The 18,220-nt window shown below is 36.0% G+C and overlaps 1 protein-coding gene across 1 annotated transcript in view; it reads left to right on the forward strand.

The window, feature by feature from the left end:
• The window catches only part of LOC113056692 (decaprenyl-diphosphate synthase subunit 2-like), a 30,094-nt gene that overhangs the window by 9,390 nt on the left and 2,484 nt on the right, over positions 1-18,220 (forward strand). The window contains exons 2-7 of the mRNA XM_026223502.1: positions 355-489; positions 8,188-8,386; positions 15,413-15,487; positions 16,877-17,038; positions 17,181-17,309; positions 17,792-17,827. Of these exons, the coding sequence (XP_026079287.1) occupies positions 355-489; positions 8,188-8,386; positions 15,413-15,487; positions 16,877-17,038; positions 17,181-17,309; positions 17,792-17,827 (736 nt within the window). The remainder of the gene's footprint in view (positions 1-354; positions 490-8,187; positions 8,387-15,412; positions 15,488-16,876; positions 17,039-17,180; positions 17,310-17,791; positions 17,828-18,220) is intronic.

An 18,220-nucleotide genomic window follows, 5' to 3' on the forward strand; every position in this document is an offset into this window, starting at 1 on the left:
GGTCTGATGGGGAGTCATGGCCATCAGCACAGAGTTCTGACCAATAGTTAGCCTGACTCATTAATGGATTTCACATATGACTCAGTGAAAATGTGCAGCTGATGTTGTTTTCTTGGAACACTTACATGTTTTTTGGAAAAACTACAGGAAGTTGTTCTTTTAAATATTGCATCTGCACTTAAGAAAAATAACTATATAAGTATATTAGTCTATATATATATATATATATATATATGTGTGTGTGTGTGTGTATATATATATATATATACACACACACAAACACACACACACACAAGTACTAATATATGTTATGTGATATTAAATTTTACGTGTTTTTTTTTTTTTTTTTGATAGAGGATTTGTGTACGACAGCCGGAATAATCTACAGATGCGAGGTCTCATTGTGTTGCTGATGTCAAAAGCAGCCGGTCCATGTCCCAGTACCAGTGACCCGATTCATGACAGTATGGTCAGCGGCATCTACCCAAGGTAACAATACCTTTCTTTCTCTCTTTTTCTTTCTTTAGATTTTTCCAGTTTTTTTCTCAGGGTCATGGGACTCTAACAGTTTGTAGCTTTGGCCATTAATGAGACATGACTGCTACCACACACAGGCTTAGAGAAAATGAGAGCGGTAGGGAGAACAGCCAGAAAGATGTTTGAAAGACAGCAAGAGAAAAAATATGGAGAGGACAAGGACTGTTTGTGTTATGTATGGACATAGCTAGTTTACACATAAGTCCTTAGACTTCAATGTTTTTGCAGTCTATGAAACAAAATTTGATTCATGAGCTTCTAGGTTTCCAAATTATCAACATATTTAAAACTTTGCTGAAACACCTACTAAACACCTAACTTTGCTGCACACAATCTACTATATGTATCCTGCCCTCTGTTTAATAATGAATACATACTTTGTACAAATTTTTGTAGTTTGAAAATGTGTTCCTCCTCGAATGTCAGCTACATGTTCACTAAATCATTGTACAGTATACCATGAAATCCTGATGTCTCAAAAATGATATAAAACACATCTATATATAAAATTGTCCATACTGTATATATTTAGATACTGACACAATTTTCATAATTTCGTCTCTGTATGCCACCAGAATTGAATAAAAAAAAAACAATCAAGATGAAATTGAAGTGCAGACTTTAAGCTTTTATTCAAGGGGTTGAACAAAAATATAACCAAATGCTTTGGAATTACAACCATTTTTATACCCTTTGACTCCTTTGCAAGCAATGACTGCGTTAAGTCTGACTTCAGTTGTTGTTGTTTTTTTATTGGTCTTTCTGCATTTAGTTTTGTCTCCAGCAAGTGCAATGCACGCTCAATCGGGTTGAGATCAGGAGACTGACTTGGCCATTGCAGAATATTCAGTTTTTTTAACTGCTTCTTGCTGTACGGTTTGGGTCATCGTCCATGTGTGTACTATGATGCGCCATCCAATCAACTTTGTGTATTTGGCTGAATCTGGGCATATCAGATTGAGTATATCCCTATACAATACATGATCTGTTCCAAGCCTTCTCCATACTTTTTTCTTCCTGTCATTATTTTACAGGTTGATCTTCATTTCAGCCGTCCAAAGAATGCTTTTCCAGAAGCGGTCAGGCTTCTTTTTTTTTGGCAAAATCTAATCTGGCCTGGTTTGCAGCTTGGGGTGAATCCACTGTATTTGCTCTGGTAAAGTCTTCTCTTGATTGTAGACTTTGACAGTGACATGGCTGCATCCTGGAGATTGTTCTTCACTTGGATGGATGTTGTAAAAGGGTTTTTCTTTATCATGGAGAGGATCCTATGATCATCCGCCACTGTTGTGGACTGGTGGACGTCCAGGCCTTTTTTTTTTTTCTCAGAACAAACTGTTGATTTGGCCACTCCTAATGTTCCTGCTATCTCTCTAATGGATTTGTTTTGATTTTGAAGCCTAACAATTGTTTTTTTCGCTTGCAAGGAGATCTCCTTTGACTGAATAATGTGGATTCACAGCAACAGCTTCCAAATGCAAATATTACACTCAGAATCAACTCCAGACCTTTTACCTGCTTAATTTATGTAGAAATAAGGAAATAATAGCCCACGACTGTCCATGACACAGCTTTTGAGTCAACTGTCCAATTACTTCTGGTCCCTTGAAAAAGGGGGGAGGTACATATTAAAGAGCAGTAGTTTCTTAACCTTTCCTCCAATTTTGATGAGAATACCCTCAAATTAAAGGGTGTGCACTTTAAGCCCATTCGTTATATAACTGTAAGTTGAATATGTTTTGGTCAGCAGCTAAAATAATAATGATTGTGCCTGTGTCCAAATATATTTGTAACTGTATTTTGTCTAAAGATTCAGTAATCTGTTTCAGGCTTTACAGGGTTCAGTTTTCCCTCAGTAGATAATTGTAAATGATCAGGTCAAAATACAAATATTCCATGCAGTCTCTCAAGGTCATGGAAAGTCATACTAATTTCAAAGGAATTGGCAAAATGTTGTTTATGCAATCAAAAAATATACCATTACCTTCTCTGCTGCTCTGCGGAGAACGCTTCGCAGTCCATGAAACAAATCTAATACACTTGTGAGGTGTTACATTACAGTGGACACTGTTTGTTAAAGTTGTCTTCAACTCTTTAAATAAAGTTTGCCTGCTGAAATCCACACCCTGATGAAGGATCTTCAAGCCGCAATGCATTAGTTGTGATTTTATAAAGTTGTGGCTGTATTTTAATATAGCCGTTTTAATATCATACCTCAATTACACTGTTTTAAAGCCCGCCGTCAGTTTTAGATATAGGATAGCATGTCAGTTTTAGGAGTATAGCATGTCACACCGCAGGACATGTCAATTTCCCAAAAGTATTCAATGTCAGCAGCATATAAGTGTTTGGTTGTGTGTGTTCGGAGGTGGGAAAGGTGGAGAAAGATGAATAAAAAAAAAATTAAAAAATCTCCAGGCATCAGGTTTAGAGAAGTTTTTCATTTGGACACCTTGAAAGCTACAGGCTGCTGAAGATTTTATTTCGGAAACAAAGAGGTTCACATTTCACCTGAGGCCAATTATAAATCTAGCCTTTTTCTCTTTCCATAAGTGAAAGTGGAAAAAAAGAGCATGACATTTGTTTTAAAAAGGTAGCATTGAACTCTGAGAGAACAAGGTTTATTGGAAAACAAGATCTATGGTAACCGTGTTGCATAGTCAGATCATCGGAAACAGGATATGAAAGTGTGTAGAGTAAATTATGTCCAGTAAGGACAAGAAATTGACACACGCAGCACACACACTTGTGCATCCACTTCCACCGCTGTGCCTCAGAAAGACTCTTGCTCTAAACAGGCTGGTGTGTGTGTGTGTGTGTATGAATTCTTTGGCTGCAGTGCCAGGGAGTTACCAGAAGCGGCTGTTGTACTTGGCAGTGTGTGTGTGTGTGTGTGTGCGCAAGCTGTCTGAATGAACTCTTTCTCTCTCGCTGAGCAGGGAAAGAGATTGTCAAAGCAAGTGAGAGGAGGGGACCGGCTATACTTCGCTATACTTCTCAGTTTTTTTCCTCGCGTTTTCTTGCTTCTACATCCCCACGTTTCCCTCTAAACAGGATGTGACATCATACTTCCACAGCTGGGAAGTGGGTGTCATGGAAACAAGATGGCGATGTAGTTGCCCTGAGACTTGTAAGAGTCAAGGCTGACCCATTGTGGTTGTGTGTGTGTTAAAAAGGGTGAGGTGATTGATGGTGAAACATGCACACACACAATTACCCACATTTAAAGGGATATTTTACCCCAAAATGGCATTATTTACTCCTGTTTGACTTTTCTCTTCTGTGGAAAAAGTGAATTTGTGAAAAAAATTCTGGTTGTTCTTTTTAATTTAATTGACATCAATTAGAACTCAGCCTGTGAAGCTCTAGAAAATCCACTAAAAAGCATAACAGGTCGTCCATGACTGTCCATGACAGCATGTCTTCTAAATCATCTAAGTAGTCCCAAATTTAAAAGAGAAGAGAATGATGTCAAACATACATCTGAATTAATCCGACATCCTTCTGAATCTGATCTTTTTCAATGAATCACTTGATCTAGTTTATGGATGAATCATTCTGAATGAATCATTCTGTTCAGTTCACTGATTCATTGATAAAGATTTAAGAGAGCAGTAGTAACTCTTTGTTCATGGATCAGACGTTCTTATAAATCAGACCTTTTTATTGTATCAGTTGATTTGGTTTACAATGAATGATACATTTACAGTCTGACTAAACTGTTTGACTAACTGACAAATAGATAAAAAATTCAATAAAGAAGTAGCAAGGATTTGTTCATGAACCAGACATTCTTCTGAATCAAATCTTTTGATTCAGCTGATCTGGTTCACAGTGAATGATTCATTTATATTCGGATTGAACCATTTCATTTACTGATAAATATTTAAAGAATCCGAGATTCTTTCCAATCTTATTTTTTCAATGAATTATTACAATTGGACTGAACTGTTAAACTCCGTGATCCAGTTAATGGTTTACTAGAGGGGAATTTAAAGATGAAGCACACATTAACTGGACCGCTTCATGATTATTGTTCTTTCAAGCAGAAGAAATGTTAAAGTTTCTCTTTGTGTCTTCAGCAGAAAAACAGAAGTTTTGATTTGAAATGACATGAGGATGAGTAAAAAAGAAACATGTCTGTGGTAGTTTTCTCTTTCTGACATATAGAGCTTTCTTCTTCCTCCCTGTCTGTATTTTTCTCTTTCTTTGTCGGTCGTCTCTCTTTCCTTTCAACTTCTCCCTTCCCTCTCTGCTCCGATGACACCTTTCGCTCTCTCGTTCCTGGTTAGAGGTGTGTTTGACGGTGGTGATGGATGAATTGCTGTGCTGCTCTCCTCCTCCTTGACATGCAGCATTTGTAAAATGTCCCATCAAGGCACTTTCTCTCTCTCTCTCTCTCTCTCTCTCTCTCTCTCTCTCTCTCATGTACACACACACACACACACACACACACACACACAGTTCTGTTCACTTCTGACAGAAATGCTCATGGTTTGGGGGTGTGTGTATGATCGCATAAATGCATGAGTGCATCTCGCTGAGAGAGACGTCTGTTTGAATGATTGCTCGACAGTTCTTCTAAGGGATGTGTGGAACAAGAGTGTGACATTCAGCAGACTTTGGCTGTGTCTGAAAGCTGAAAATAAGCATTGTACAGTGTCCATGTTTGCTCGGTTATCTCCTAAAGTCCCCCTTGAATTTGTTTTAGATCATTAGTTATCATGGTATCCTGGAAGCCTGTCTCGTTCTTAAGGTGGTACATGCAAAATGCAACATGTTTAGTCACTATCTGGGTTTCCATTCACAAGTCTTAATGCAAATTTTAGGATAAAAAAAAAAAATGCTGAATGGAAAGACCAACATAAAAAGTGAATGAAAAATGTAAGATGGTTACATTGATCAATTAGAAGAAATGCACATATACTATGATGGAAAAACAACAAATCTAAGATTTGCTTCAGAGAATTTCTTTTTTTTTTGCACCAAATTCCCTTAAAGAGATGGATTTTTTTGCAATATTCAGATTTCTGACATAATTCAGACATAATCTAATTCAATTTATGAGAGCAGATGTTTCACTACAAATGAAATCATACACTTTTTTTTTTTTTTTTTTTTTTTTTACAGTTTTTTAACAATATTACTTATTTTATGCAGCTAAAATATTGGACGAGAATTTCGAATTTAGAGACCGCTTTCAAAAGTATAAAAAATCTTTCCGAACCCCCATAATTTTGAATGGTTTTCATTTTTAATATATATGTCATACTGTAAACTGAATAGCGCAGACTGAACAGAAAAAGAGTCTTATTTAGTGCTGGTAGTTATATAGGTGGTTTCTGTGGTGTTGTGTGTGTGTGTGTGTGTGTGTCCTGTGTTAAGAGCTGAACTCACATTATAACGAGTTTAGAAGTAAAGCCATCTCTGATCTTTCATTAAAACATCTTCTGGCCTAGATAGTGACAGTGTGACAGCTTTAGTGATGCTTTTGGTCAACTGACATCTTGACCTCCAAGGTGATCTGCTGTGAGCTTGCAGGCACACGCTCCACTGAGCTTCAGGGTTAAATTGGCAGAGAAAATGGAGCAGACAGAGAAAGGGGGCGTGTCAGGGGAGGAACCCCTCTGCGCCATGGCATCGGTTGCTATGCAACTGAGTTCTGAGGCTATTTATACTCCCTGTGCTGCCCCTCCCACTGACTTCAAAAAAAAACGTAGACGGCATAGCTGCAGATTTGGGGGAAAATTAGATTTCGATTCAACTCCGGCTGTCTGCAAACAGCCAAAACACTGCAGCCAGTCCAAGAATGAAGGAGACAAAGACTATAGAAAACTATTCATTCAAAAACACTAGTTACAAATATCACCACTATTACTAATGAGTGGCCAAATCAGCAACTCAATACTGGCAGCTGCAAGGTGTTGAGAAGGACACACAGACACACACACACGCGCCTTGGCCACATTCACATTGCAGCTAAAGGGACTGATGAGAACTTTTAAACGTGGCATTAAAATAGTCAAACTTGGCATGCTAATCTTAACTAAATAAATGGAGTCAATTATCATGAACCTGATGTTCCGTGGAGGCTGCCGTGAAATTATACATCAATTAAGAACAAGGGCGAGGAGGCGGACAAGGGCCTAAATTGTATTATTGGCATTCTGTGGACTCATTGTCTTCCACACTAATGGAAATGAAGCATGTCACTGATAGTGAATGATTAAGAATGATAAAACCTGTATTATATTAGACTGTTCACACTGCATTCTATTTTTTTGTATTCCTAATTTTGTGATTACATTTTATTTTTGTATTTGTAATTAATTCATCAGTTTACTATTTTATAAAGCTGAATTAAAATTTCATGTACTTTGTGCTGTTCATGTTGTATTTTAAATATCTTTTTATTTATTTGTTCTTTTTTAATTTAGTTTATTTTTCAGTTTTTAAATTTAGTTAATTAAAAGATAATATATATATATTTCTTTTTTTACACATTAAAGCACTTTAGGGCAGTATTTTTAAATGATTTATTTTGTTTTTAGTCCTTTTTCATTTTAATTAAGAATGTTACAAATGAAAAAAAAAACAGAACCGTGTCCCTGTGTGTACATAGCCCTGAAAACTTGTTCAAGGTCTGAGATCACAAACCTGTTCTAGAAAACAACTTTTGATATGTATTTATAGTCAACATAAAATGCCATTCATTATTCACTATGCATTTTGCTTCCAGAATCAGATGCATTTCTGAGTTTAACAGGATATTCATTGAGCAAAATGTTGGGATGGACTTCACTGCATCCATCAAAATTTGATTAGGTTTGCAAAAAGTAGATGTTTAATATTTACCAAGATAAAAAAGACAAGTAAGAACCCTGCAACTCTTGACCTGAGATGATAGATAAATACAATTACACTTCTTTTGAGTTTCCCCAGTAATCCTCATCCATTGTAATCCACATCGACATCTCAGATCTGTTTTTACCCGTGTAAAAGCTGAAGTGAAACTGACCGGGATCGGTGGCTGCGTGGACAAGAGAGCTCTGCACAATAGGGATGATTGAGCCCAGGAGATGGCCCATTACAGAACAGCATTTAATGACAACAAGAATTATTGCAGTGCTTTGTAATTACCCAAGCATCGACTGTGTGTGTGTGTGAGCAGAAACGGCCACAGTGATTCTCTCACATTGCCAAATTCAAGAGAATCCCTTCATCAAAGATGCTTTTTCTTCAGTCTCTCATCCTCTTTTCTTCCCATTTCTCTCGCTCTCAGGGAGGGGTAAGTGGTCATCAGCACTAACGTCTCTCTCTTGTGTCTGGAAGGTGGTTATCGCTGAGACCTCGATGGTCCAAGCTGATTATGGTCCTGAATCCAGCAAATCAACATTTGATTATAACGTCTGTGTGATGGCGCTGTGATAATTGGGCTCGTCTGATAATCAGAGGCAGTTGGTATTTTGTGAAGTGCATTATGGTCACCAGGACACTTGACACTCTCTCTGGTCTATTTGTTCTGCAGAAGAACGTTTGGGCTAAAATCACTCCCTTTCCATATAAAGTGTGCTGTAGCATCTGGGACTGTTTATAGATCTAATACCCTCTCAGAATCACAATATTTCTTTCTTTCTGTCTCTATGTCAGTCAGAGGAACTTGGCTGAGATCACGGAGCTGATTCACACGGCCTTCCTGGTGCATCGTGGGATTGTGAATCTGAAGGAGTGGACAAACTCCGATGGCCCCCTCAAAGACATGCAGTTTGGGAACAAGATGGCTGTTCTGAGTGGCGATTTCCTGTTGGCCAATGCCTGCACGGGATTGGCCCAGCTTAATGACACCAAGGTACTAAATGAATGCTGTGAGAAGTCTCTTCGCTTGTTCCATGCCCAGTACTGAAAGAAACCCTGCTTTGAGTTTGCTGTTGTAAAATTTGAGCCCAAATAATAATCAGCACACATTTTCCTAGCGACAGTATTAACATTATCATTTAAAGGGTTGAGAATAGTAAGATAAAAAAATAATAATCATGAATTAATGCTTTTATTCAGCAGGATTACATTAAATTGATCATTTGAAGACATTTGTAACGTTTTTAAATATCTCTGTTTCAAATAAATGCTTTGCTTTTGAACTTTCAATAACATCAAGAATCTTGAAACAATGTATCAAGGTTTCTAGAAAAAAATTTGAAGCACCACAAAAAATAATTCTACATAGATGATAATAAAAACTGTTTCTTAAGCACCAAATGAGCAAATTCAAATGATTTCTAAAGGATCGTGTGACAGGAAATTTCAACTTTGCCATCAAAGGAAAATTAAAATAGTTATTAGAAATAGAAAACATTTATTCAAAATTGTAATAATATTTATAAATATTGCTATTGTTATTGTATGTTTGACCAAATTAATTTTAAGTTAGTGAACATGTTTTCTTAAAAAAAAAAAAAAAAAAACATTTCAGTTGTACTGTAGTGAAGATGAGGACATAGATTTCAGTTGTTATTAACAATATACGGTATTTAAAAAAAATATAAACGTGGACCGTCCATTATTTCTAAAAGACAAGGGAAGTGTTTTTATTTACTTGTGTTTTTTTTATTTATTCATTTAGTATTTGAAGGATTAAGAAATTATTACTATGAATAATTTATGCAACTGAGAACATCCCTATAATCCCCATATAGAGGTTTTGTCAGATTTAGCTTACTAATATTTCTGTACCAAATATTTAAATAAACACATCTCTTCATGCTGGAGGTGTGAGCCACTTTTTTCCATCACATTTGTGTTTTTATGCAAAAGAAAAAAAAAATTCACTGGCATCTGACATCCTTCTCAAAGACTTTGTTCTCCACGCTGTACCCTGTGTGTGTGTCCTCTCTTGCTAATTTCCATACACTTGCATTCTCCCTCATTCTCTGGCGGTCTTTATATGTGTGTGCGCGAGTGTGTGAGCATATGTCTCCTACACCCCTCATTAAGTGTCAGTGTTCTCCTCCAGCTCTAATTAGAGTCGCAGTCAAAGCAGCGTCTAACTGCATGCGGCCAGCAGCCCCACTGCCTCGCCGCGCTCAGGGTTACAGCATCTCACTAGAGCATCTTTTTGAATAACTTACGGTGTTATGAATGACCAGTACAAAACATCAGGACATTTGAGAGCAGCATTTCCCAGCCTATTTTGTGTTATATACCCCTAGAGTCCTATTGACTTTGGTCAAATACCTCTGAAAGGTTGTTACTTTTAACTCATAGGTGCTGTTCTAGCTGCTTGCTACTTAGGCTGGGCTCGAAATTAAAAAAGACCATCATAGGTTACTGAATTAAAATGCACTACATAGGCAGCAACAATATGCATCATACAAATGTCACAAGAGCTTTGACTTAATTAAGGGATAAATGCATAATATTGGGTAAATAATATATTGGGTGCTTATATATTTTTCATAGTTTAAACTACATTTCAGTAAAGCATGAATGAAAGTGTACATTACTGTTCAAAGGTTTGTGATTGGTAAGATTTGACTGTAACTGTAAAAACATTAACAATATTATCACAATATTAATAACAGTATTCTATTTTAATATACAGTTTTACTCATAAGTTTACATACCCCTTTCCGAATGTGCAAAATGTTAATAATTGAAACAAAATAAGGGATCATGAAAATGTTTTATTTAGTACTGTCCTGAATAAGATATTTCACATAAGTTGTTTATATATACTCCACAAAATAATAGCTGAATAATAAAAAATAAAATAAAAAGGGTAATTGTAACTTTTTATCTGACAATTCAGTTTTTTTTTCTCGCAGTTGCAAGTTTACATCTCGCAATTCAGACTTTTTTCTCAGAAATGTGAGTTTAGATGCCTCAGCTGTGACTTTAGAACATGCAATTACGAGTAAAGTCAGAATTGTGAGATATAAACTCTCAATACTTAGAACTTTTCAGTCTTTATTCACCCTCAGAATTAGGACATTAAGGCCCGTTCACACTAAGGACGATAACTGTAAAGATAACGATCAATATATACTGCAGTTCTAAAAATCGTTCTCAATATTAAAGAATAGCAGAATCCACACTACAACTATAACGAAAAAGACTAAGAGAAATTATATCATTGGAATCACTTTAAAAACTATTTTTCACCAGCCAACGAATGATAAAAAATTGACAGCCAATCAGAATCCGTCCTGCTGTAACGAGCTCAAGAATTTAAAGCGTCAGATGCCCTTGCGCTTCAAAAACAGACGATATCGTTTATTGGTGTGGACGCTAATATTGTTATCTTCATAGTTATTGTTCTTGGAGTGAACAGGGCTTAAGAACTTTCAATTATGAGAAAAGAAAAGTCAGAATTGTGAGAAAAAGTAAAAATTCAGAATAGCGAGTTTTTCTTGCAGTTGACTTTATTTTTCTTAATTTGTTTATATCACGCAATTCTGAGAATAAAAAGTCAGAATTGTGATGATATATTTTGCAATTTTGACGTAATAACTTGCAATTGCGAGTTTCTATCTCACAATTCTTAGAAAAAAAATTTTTTTTTTTAGTATTATTCAGTGGCGGAAATTGGCTTCCATATAAAACAGTAGTGATGCTTAGTATTTAAAAAAACATATAGGCCTAGACATTTTTTATTTAAAAACTTTTATTTATTTTTTTAAAGAAAGAACAGCTTTCAGTTGAAATAGAACTTTTTAAAACACATTTGATTAATGTAATGCATTCTTGCTGAGTAAAAGTATGAGTTTTGTTAGAAAATAGAAAAGAAAATATACTGATCCCTAAGTTTTGAACAGTAGTATAATTAATCAACCTTCTCACATCATTTGATTCTAACATTTTATAGATTTACCAACCTAAAGCAAAATCCTTCCAAAACTTGCTTAAGGACACCTACACTGGGATTCACGGTTTTAGAGGAAATCACTTGTCATATCATAATATTAACTGACTAAGTAAAAAGGGATTTGCACTACAAACCCTAACATTTCATCTCTCTGTGTCTGGGTAACACACACAGACACACTCAGATGCACTAAGCGGGAGTATGCTGACAGGATCTGTCACCAAGTGCGGCTCTAGAATGCAGCTCTCCCCATGGAGGAAAACAAACTCTTTTCCTTCTGCATAGCCTCAGACATACACACGCACACCCGAGCTCACTTTAATGCGTGCATGAGCGGACATGGAAATGACTGCAAGGCATTCAGATGATCAGCAGATTTTTGTGACTAATATAAATAACAGATTCTGTGTTTTTTTTTTTGCTTAAGAGGAGCTCAGCATTCAGACAGCCAGACATCTTAGTTGGGACTCATACACACCTGATTTTGTCTGAGTGTTTAGAACACATTTTCTTTATGTAGATGGTGTGGTGTAGTATAGTGGGTTTAGGAGTAAGAGTAAGTATTGGTGTGTTCTATAGCACCTCCTGCTGGAAGACAGTGGAACTCTCTCATCCGTTTAGTGTATTTTGATTCCTCAATGTCCGCCTCAATTCTAGTTTAAGGATTTAAGAAAGTTGTAGGTTTATTATAATTTGAATCTTTAACTTTTTTATCTGGTTCTGTCTAAATCTGTGATTTAAATATCACATTAAGATATATTTTGGCTCAATTTGTCACAAATTGACACTGTAACAATGATGGTTTGAACCTTGCTAATGCAAACTTTTTTGTACCTGACAGATAAAGACATGTACATTACAGTTTAAAAGTTTGTGATCAGTAATTGTGTGTGTGTGTGTTTTAGAGAAATAAGCTTTTATTCTGCAAGGATTACATTTATAATATAACTAAATATCTCTAATTGAAATAAATGCTGTTCTTTTGAACTTTCTATTCATCAAAGAATCCTGACAAAAATATAATATTTGCCACAAAACAGATGTTTTTTAATAGTTGTTAATAGTTATTAATGGTCATGCAGAATATGTGTTTTATAAATACTAATAAACAGTCAATATGTTATTAATAGGCATGTTAATAAGCAAGTGTTCTTACCAACCCCAAACTTTCACACAATGTTATATATACACTAACACTAATACTAAGTACTAATTCTATACATTTAATTAAAAAGAAATAATATGCAAAATTTAGTTTCAGTGTCGCTAGAAATATAAGTGTGATATATTTTTTAAATTCAGTCGCAATTAGCACGTGTGGACAAAAGGTCATTTTGAGCCTCATTTTTTGTGAACACACACACACACACACACACACACACATATACTGAAGAGAGTGTGAGTAAAAATCCTTTTCTTGTGTGAAACTGAACCTGTTGTTCAGCGAAGCATGTTTAAAGCCACACACGCTCTGTTCTGACCCACTGGAGTAGTGACTGACTGACAGTATGCCCAGCCAATCAGAGATCATCTCTTTTGCTGCCAGTCAAACTTCCACAGATGAATTTACAATTAGCAAAAGTGATTAAAAATATATTTTAAGTGCTCCGTTTTTAATAGTCCCTTGATGTAACTGACATTCATCCAGCCAGAACCGCCTGAACGCATCTTCCTCTTAAAGCTTCTGTCTATGTAAATGAGGGCGAGGCCCCTTTGCATTAGCGGTTCAGTTAGCGTGAGCGCATTAGCGGTGGAAATCAGACGTTCCCTCTCCACAGCAAAGCGCTTTTTCCCCCTGATTGATCTGTATTATGTATCGCGGCCTTGAGTGGGATCCTGACTTAGTAGACTGTGTGTGTGTGTGTGTGTGTGTGTGAGAGTGAGAGAGAGTGGGATTCTGGCTCAACACTAGTATAAACGGTAAAGGGATCCGCGAGCGGCTGTCTCCTCTTTCTTCTCCTCACAGATTTGTCGGCGAAACACGACTCCGGCTGGATTTGGGAATGAGACGAGACGGAGGGAGGGCAGCTTATCTGATACTTTCCAAAAAAAGCCCCCCCACCACCACTTCTCTCTAACACAGACACACACACACACACATACACAAACTCACAAGAAAGACACAGACGTACACAAACACACAGTTCAAACACACATGCATTCTCTCACACACACTCACACGTGCACGCTTTCGCGCTTTCATCGTGAAGCCGCACATCTGGCTGCGCTATAGGGGCTCTCTGTCTTCTCTGGGCTTTGGGTAGAGGATTCAAGTTCCTCACTGTTTCCTCAAAGATCTGGTTACTCAGAGGGCAGAGAGAAAAAGAGAGAGAAGGAAAGAGTGAGAAAAACAAAGTTTGAGAGAGAAAGTTTGGGGAACGGAGAGGAGTAACATAATATTAAATATGAGGAATAGCTGAGTGTCTGGATGGAAGGCCTCTGCTATTCTAGTTCCCTGGAGATTCTGCCTGTGGTCTTATGATTCAACAGGCAGGCCTTTCGGGACACGAGGAAAAAGAATGAAGAAGGGTGAAAAAGAGGTGGAGAATGTTGCCTAGGGCGATGGATGGAAGGGATAGGAAAGCATGTGATTGAATGATAGAAAGAGCTGTCAGTGACTGTCCAGCTGACTGTTGTGGAGTAGATGTAACGGGGTAGCACCCCCCTCAGGAGCACTATAGTTACTACATGAACTAAAGGATACTTTAAAGCAAAAACATTTAAAATTCAGACATTATTTATCCAGTCTCATGCAGTTCCAAAACTTTATGACTTACCTTCTGGGGAACACAAAACATGTAATTTGAAGTATTGTATTGGCTCTTTTTAATTGTACTCAGTGGTGAATAATGCTATGAGCTTTCAAAGATGCAAAAACACTAACAAAGTTTTTTGACTTGTATTAGTATAACTAAAATTTAAGTGGCTATTCACTAATAATCTTCCAATTTACAAACAGATCATTTAGATTTATTTCTGATTAATTTTAAAGATCTGAATCAAAAGAATGATTAATTTTCAATTGTTACTTTACAAACCATTAATATATGAAGTTGAAAATGTTGATTTTTTTTTATTAATTCCTTTTTATTGTTTTTTAAATTATTATTATTATTTGTTATACGAAGAAGTAATTGTATGTGTGTGTGTGTGTGTGTGTGTGTGTGTGTATATATATATATATATATATATATATATATATATATATATATATATATATATATATATATATATATATATATATATATATAATTTATTTATTTATTTATTCAGTTTTTGTTTTATAATAAGCAACAGGGTATATAAATGTTTCCATATACTGTAATTTCAACATAAAGCAAAAATGGGATCTTTTAAAATGCACTTCTCCAATAAGGACTATTGTAATTAGCTGTCCTGTTTTCAAAAAACTCATTAAAAATATCACTTTTTTCGCTTTATGTAGGAATTAAAGTATATGAAAACATTTTTGAGATCCTTTAGGATTGGTCTTTTTATTCTTTAAAACATCATGAGGTTAAATAAGTAGTTTTTTAAAAAGGGATATAAATTGCTATATTTATGTGTTGCATACATATTTGTAGTTCAAGAGAAAAGACCAATCAATACTCAACTATCAGATCATTTTTCTCTACTGTAGGTGTTGTGCATTTTTTGTGCTGGGAGACGAGTAGCCTGTGGTTGTGTGTATTAAAGAGTGGAACAGAATTAAAAATCTTGTGCAGATGTCAGAGTCCTCATTAAAGTCTGTATCCTCTGGACATTGCACTGTTTTGACTGGCCATCTGTTTAATATTTGAAATGTTGCTTATTCTATCTGTCCCTCAGATGCTCTTTCAGAATGAGTGGATGGGGAAAATAGTCTTCCCATATTCCCAAACAGCTCATGTCCTAATAAATACGAATTTCTGAACAGATGGGGCTGATCCGTAATCACCATTCTTATTCGGAGAGTCTTGTTTTTGTGGAAAATATTTATTTAGCCCAAGTGTTATAATGTTATGTTTGTTCTAGGTCGTGGAGCTGATCTCCAGTGCAATCGGAGATGTGGTGCAAGGAATCTATCACGAGAGCTCCACTTCTGCAGAGGTACGACGTTCAGCCGACTGCATTCACCACATATAGCCACCAGTCGCATTCTGTGGGAAACAAACTGTATTGACAAAAAAACAACAAGAAAAAAGTTTCTTAAGCTCTAAATCAGCTTATTACAATTTCTGAAAGAACATGTGACACTGAAAAAATTCAGCTTTGCCATCACATTAATAAATTCTATTTTAAAATATATAAAAGTTGTAGTAATATTTCACAATATTTAACTGTTTTTTTTATTCAAATAAATGCACCCTTGGAGAGCATTAGAGACTTCTTTTAAAAAACATTGCAGAACAGTAAAACATCTGTTTATGAAACATTGTCTTTTATTATACTGTCACCTATTTTATAAAAGCAAACACTCAAAGTCATGTGAAATACTGTAAAGCACAACCTCTCTGGTTTATTGCTTTAATAAACACGTGCCATCTATGAGACGTGATATGTGTCATTGCCTAAGATTAGGCTTTATTTTCCTCATAAATGAATTAAAATTGAGTACCAGAGGAATCCTTTTAGTGTTTAATGTTTCATATTCAAAGCTTTCAAAACAAGCTGAGACTGGACAAGCAAAACATCTCCAAACAAGCGAAACACAGACTGACTTAAAACATCTGCAAACCGCTCCCAGTAAATAATGAATGACAAAGTTTCCTGTGTGAGGCGAGGAGGAGGAAAAGTGATGGAGAAGGCCACGTTTATGTGTGAGAGAGAGAGAGATTCAAGTTTCTTTTACCCTTTTTAGAGGAGACGTTTCCGAGCAGATGTTTGCATCGCCTTCCCTCCTTCAGTTTCACCCCCCCCCACCACCATACCACCGTCTTTTTTATTCTCTTGTTTGATTTAAATCCTTGAATTTTCTAGAAACTTTCTGCTTGCTTGGGATTTGAACAGTCTCAATGTGTTCTAGTTTTCTGTGCTTTTGAGGTTTGTTTATGGTCCATTTCAACTCTCCAAATAATCTCGATAAACAACACCATTCAAAAAATGTGCGTTTTTAAGTGTAGTCCCTTGATCACAAGAAAACATTAAAAAGTAATATTGTAAAATATTGCCATTTTAAATAACTCTTTTCTATATATATATTTTATGATGTTTTTAATTTATTTGATGCTAAAGCATAATTTTCATTACCCAGAAGTCTTTTACATTATTATCAATGTTGAAAACAGTTGTTCTGCTTATTATATTTGTGGAATCCAAATAATTTATTTGGAATATAAATCTTTTGTAAATATCTTGACTCTCACTGATTAAGTTTGATCTATTTAATGCATTTATAAAAATAAAACTTAATGACCCCAGGCTTTTGAAGAATAGTGTACATCCCAGTATTTATAATACATTAATGCTTATTTAATTGAGTGTTTCTGTATTCTGAAGGAGGGGAGTCTAACAGTTGCATCCTGGGAAGACCAGACATTCCTGTCCCATGGTGCTTTGCTTGCCAAGAGTTGTCAGGCAGCGATGAAGCTGGCCAGACATGGTAACGAGGCTCAGAATTTGGCTTTTCTGTACGGAAAACACCTCGCTCTGGGACACAAGGTGTGTACGCACAGTCACATAAGTGCATTGTGGGCACAAGCTGTTTATCTGTATGCCGCCTCATCAAGTTACACTCTCCTATTTCTGCTTTGTGTAGAAAGCTCATTTCAAAAAATGTGGGTGATGCATGTGTGTTTTGTAGCTGAATTCAGATCTTCAGCCGTTCGTGAAGAGCGGGTCAGAACCGGCGGTGTTTAGTTTGGACTCGGCTCCTGTAGTCTTCCACAGACAGATCGTTGGACCTGAGAGATGGCGGCACCAGCTAAAACAGGTAAATCAGAACACTTGCTGCTGTGTGATCTGTGAAATAACCTGGTGAATCTCACATACTGTAATTCACTACTAAAATGTCAATTGAAAAACAGCTTTGCCATCACAAGAATACTTTACATTATAATAACATTTTTAAATAGAATAGAATATATTAAATAGAAAAGAGTTATTTTACTGCATTTTTGATCAAATAAATATAGCCTCGGTAAACATAAGATGCTTCTTTCAAAAACATAACACATAGTTACTAACACAAACTTTTGAACTGTAGTAAATGTGAGTTATGTGATGTCTCAAGGCATCTAGCAGTTTTACTGTATTATGTTTGATATTCTAACGGAGCAGACAGTATTTATCATTAATTGAAGTGATTCAATAAGATTTTAGCCTCTAGACTGGTAGCATAAAACCGTTACGGTTCAGATTTCACTGTGTCAGCATGACGTTCTCTGGATTCACATTTTTCTCTCTTCATTTCAGGTTCAAAATATGGCTAGACAGATTGATTACACAAAGGTAAGCGACTCCTGTTTTTAGATTAAGGGAGAGGGAAAACAAAGTAACGAGTGCCTCATACTTATTCAGACAACTTGTGTTTCACTGTAAAAGTGACTTAATCAGTTGATTATTTTCATTAAGCCAATGAAGAAGTGAGATTGTCAATTGAATTCAAGAGAAATCAATCCTCCTGGTCAAACCACTAATCAATGATTTCAGCCACAATCCTTCCGATGAAACATTTATACATTTATGACACAAATCGATTCCCCGGGAGTCATGAAATCATTCCCAGGGTCCCCGGTGTGTATGTGAATGTTTACAAACAAACAGAAATACTGTAGTGAATTAATGTATGATTACAAAAAAAAAAAAAATACATTTGAAGTTGTTCATGTTGGTGAAACTTTA

This window comes from Carassius auratus, chromosome 38 (assembly GCF_003368295.1).
Source record: "Carassius auratus strain Wakin chromosome 38, ASM336829v1, whole genome shotgun sequence".
Taxonomy (NCBI): domain Eukaryota; kingdom Metazoa; phylum Chordata; class Actinopteri; order Cypriniformes; family Cyprinidae; genus Carassius; species Carassius auratus.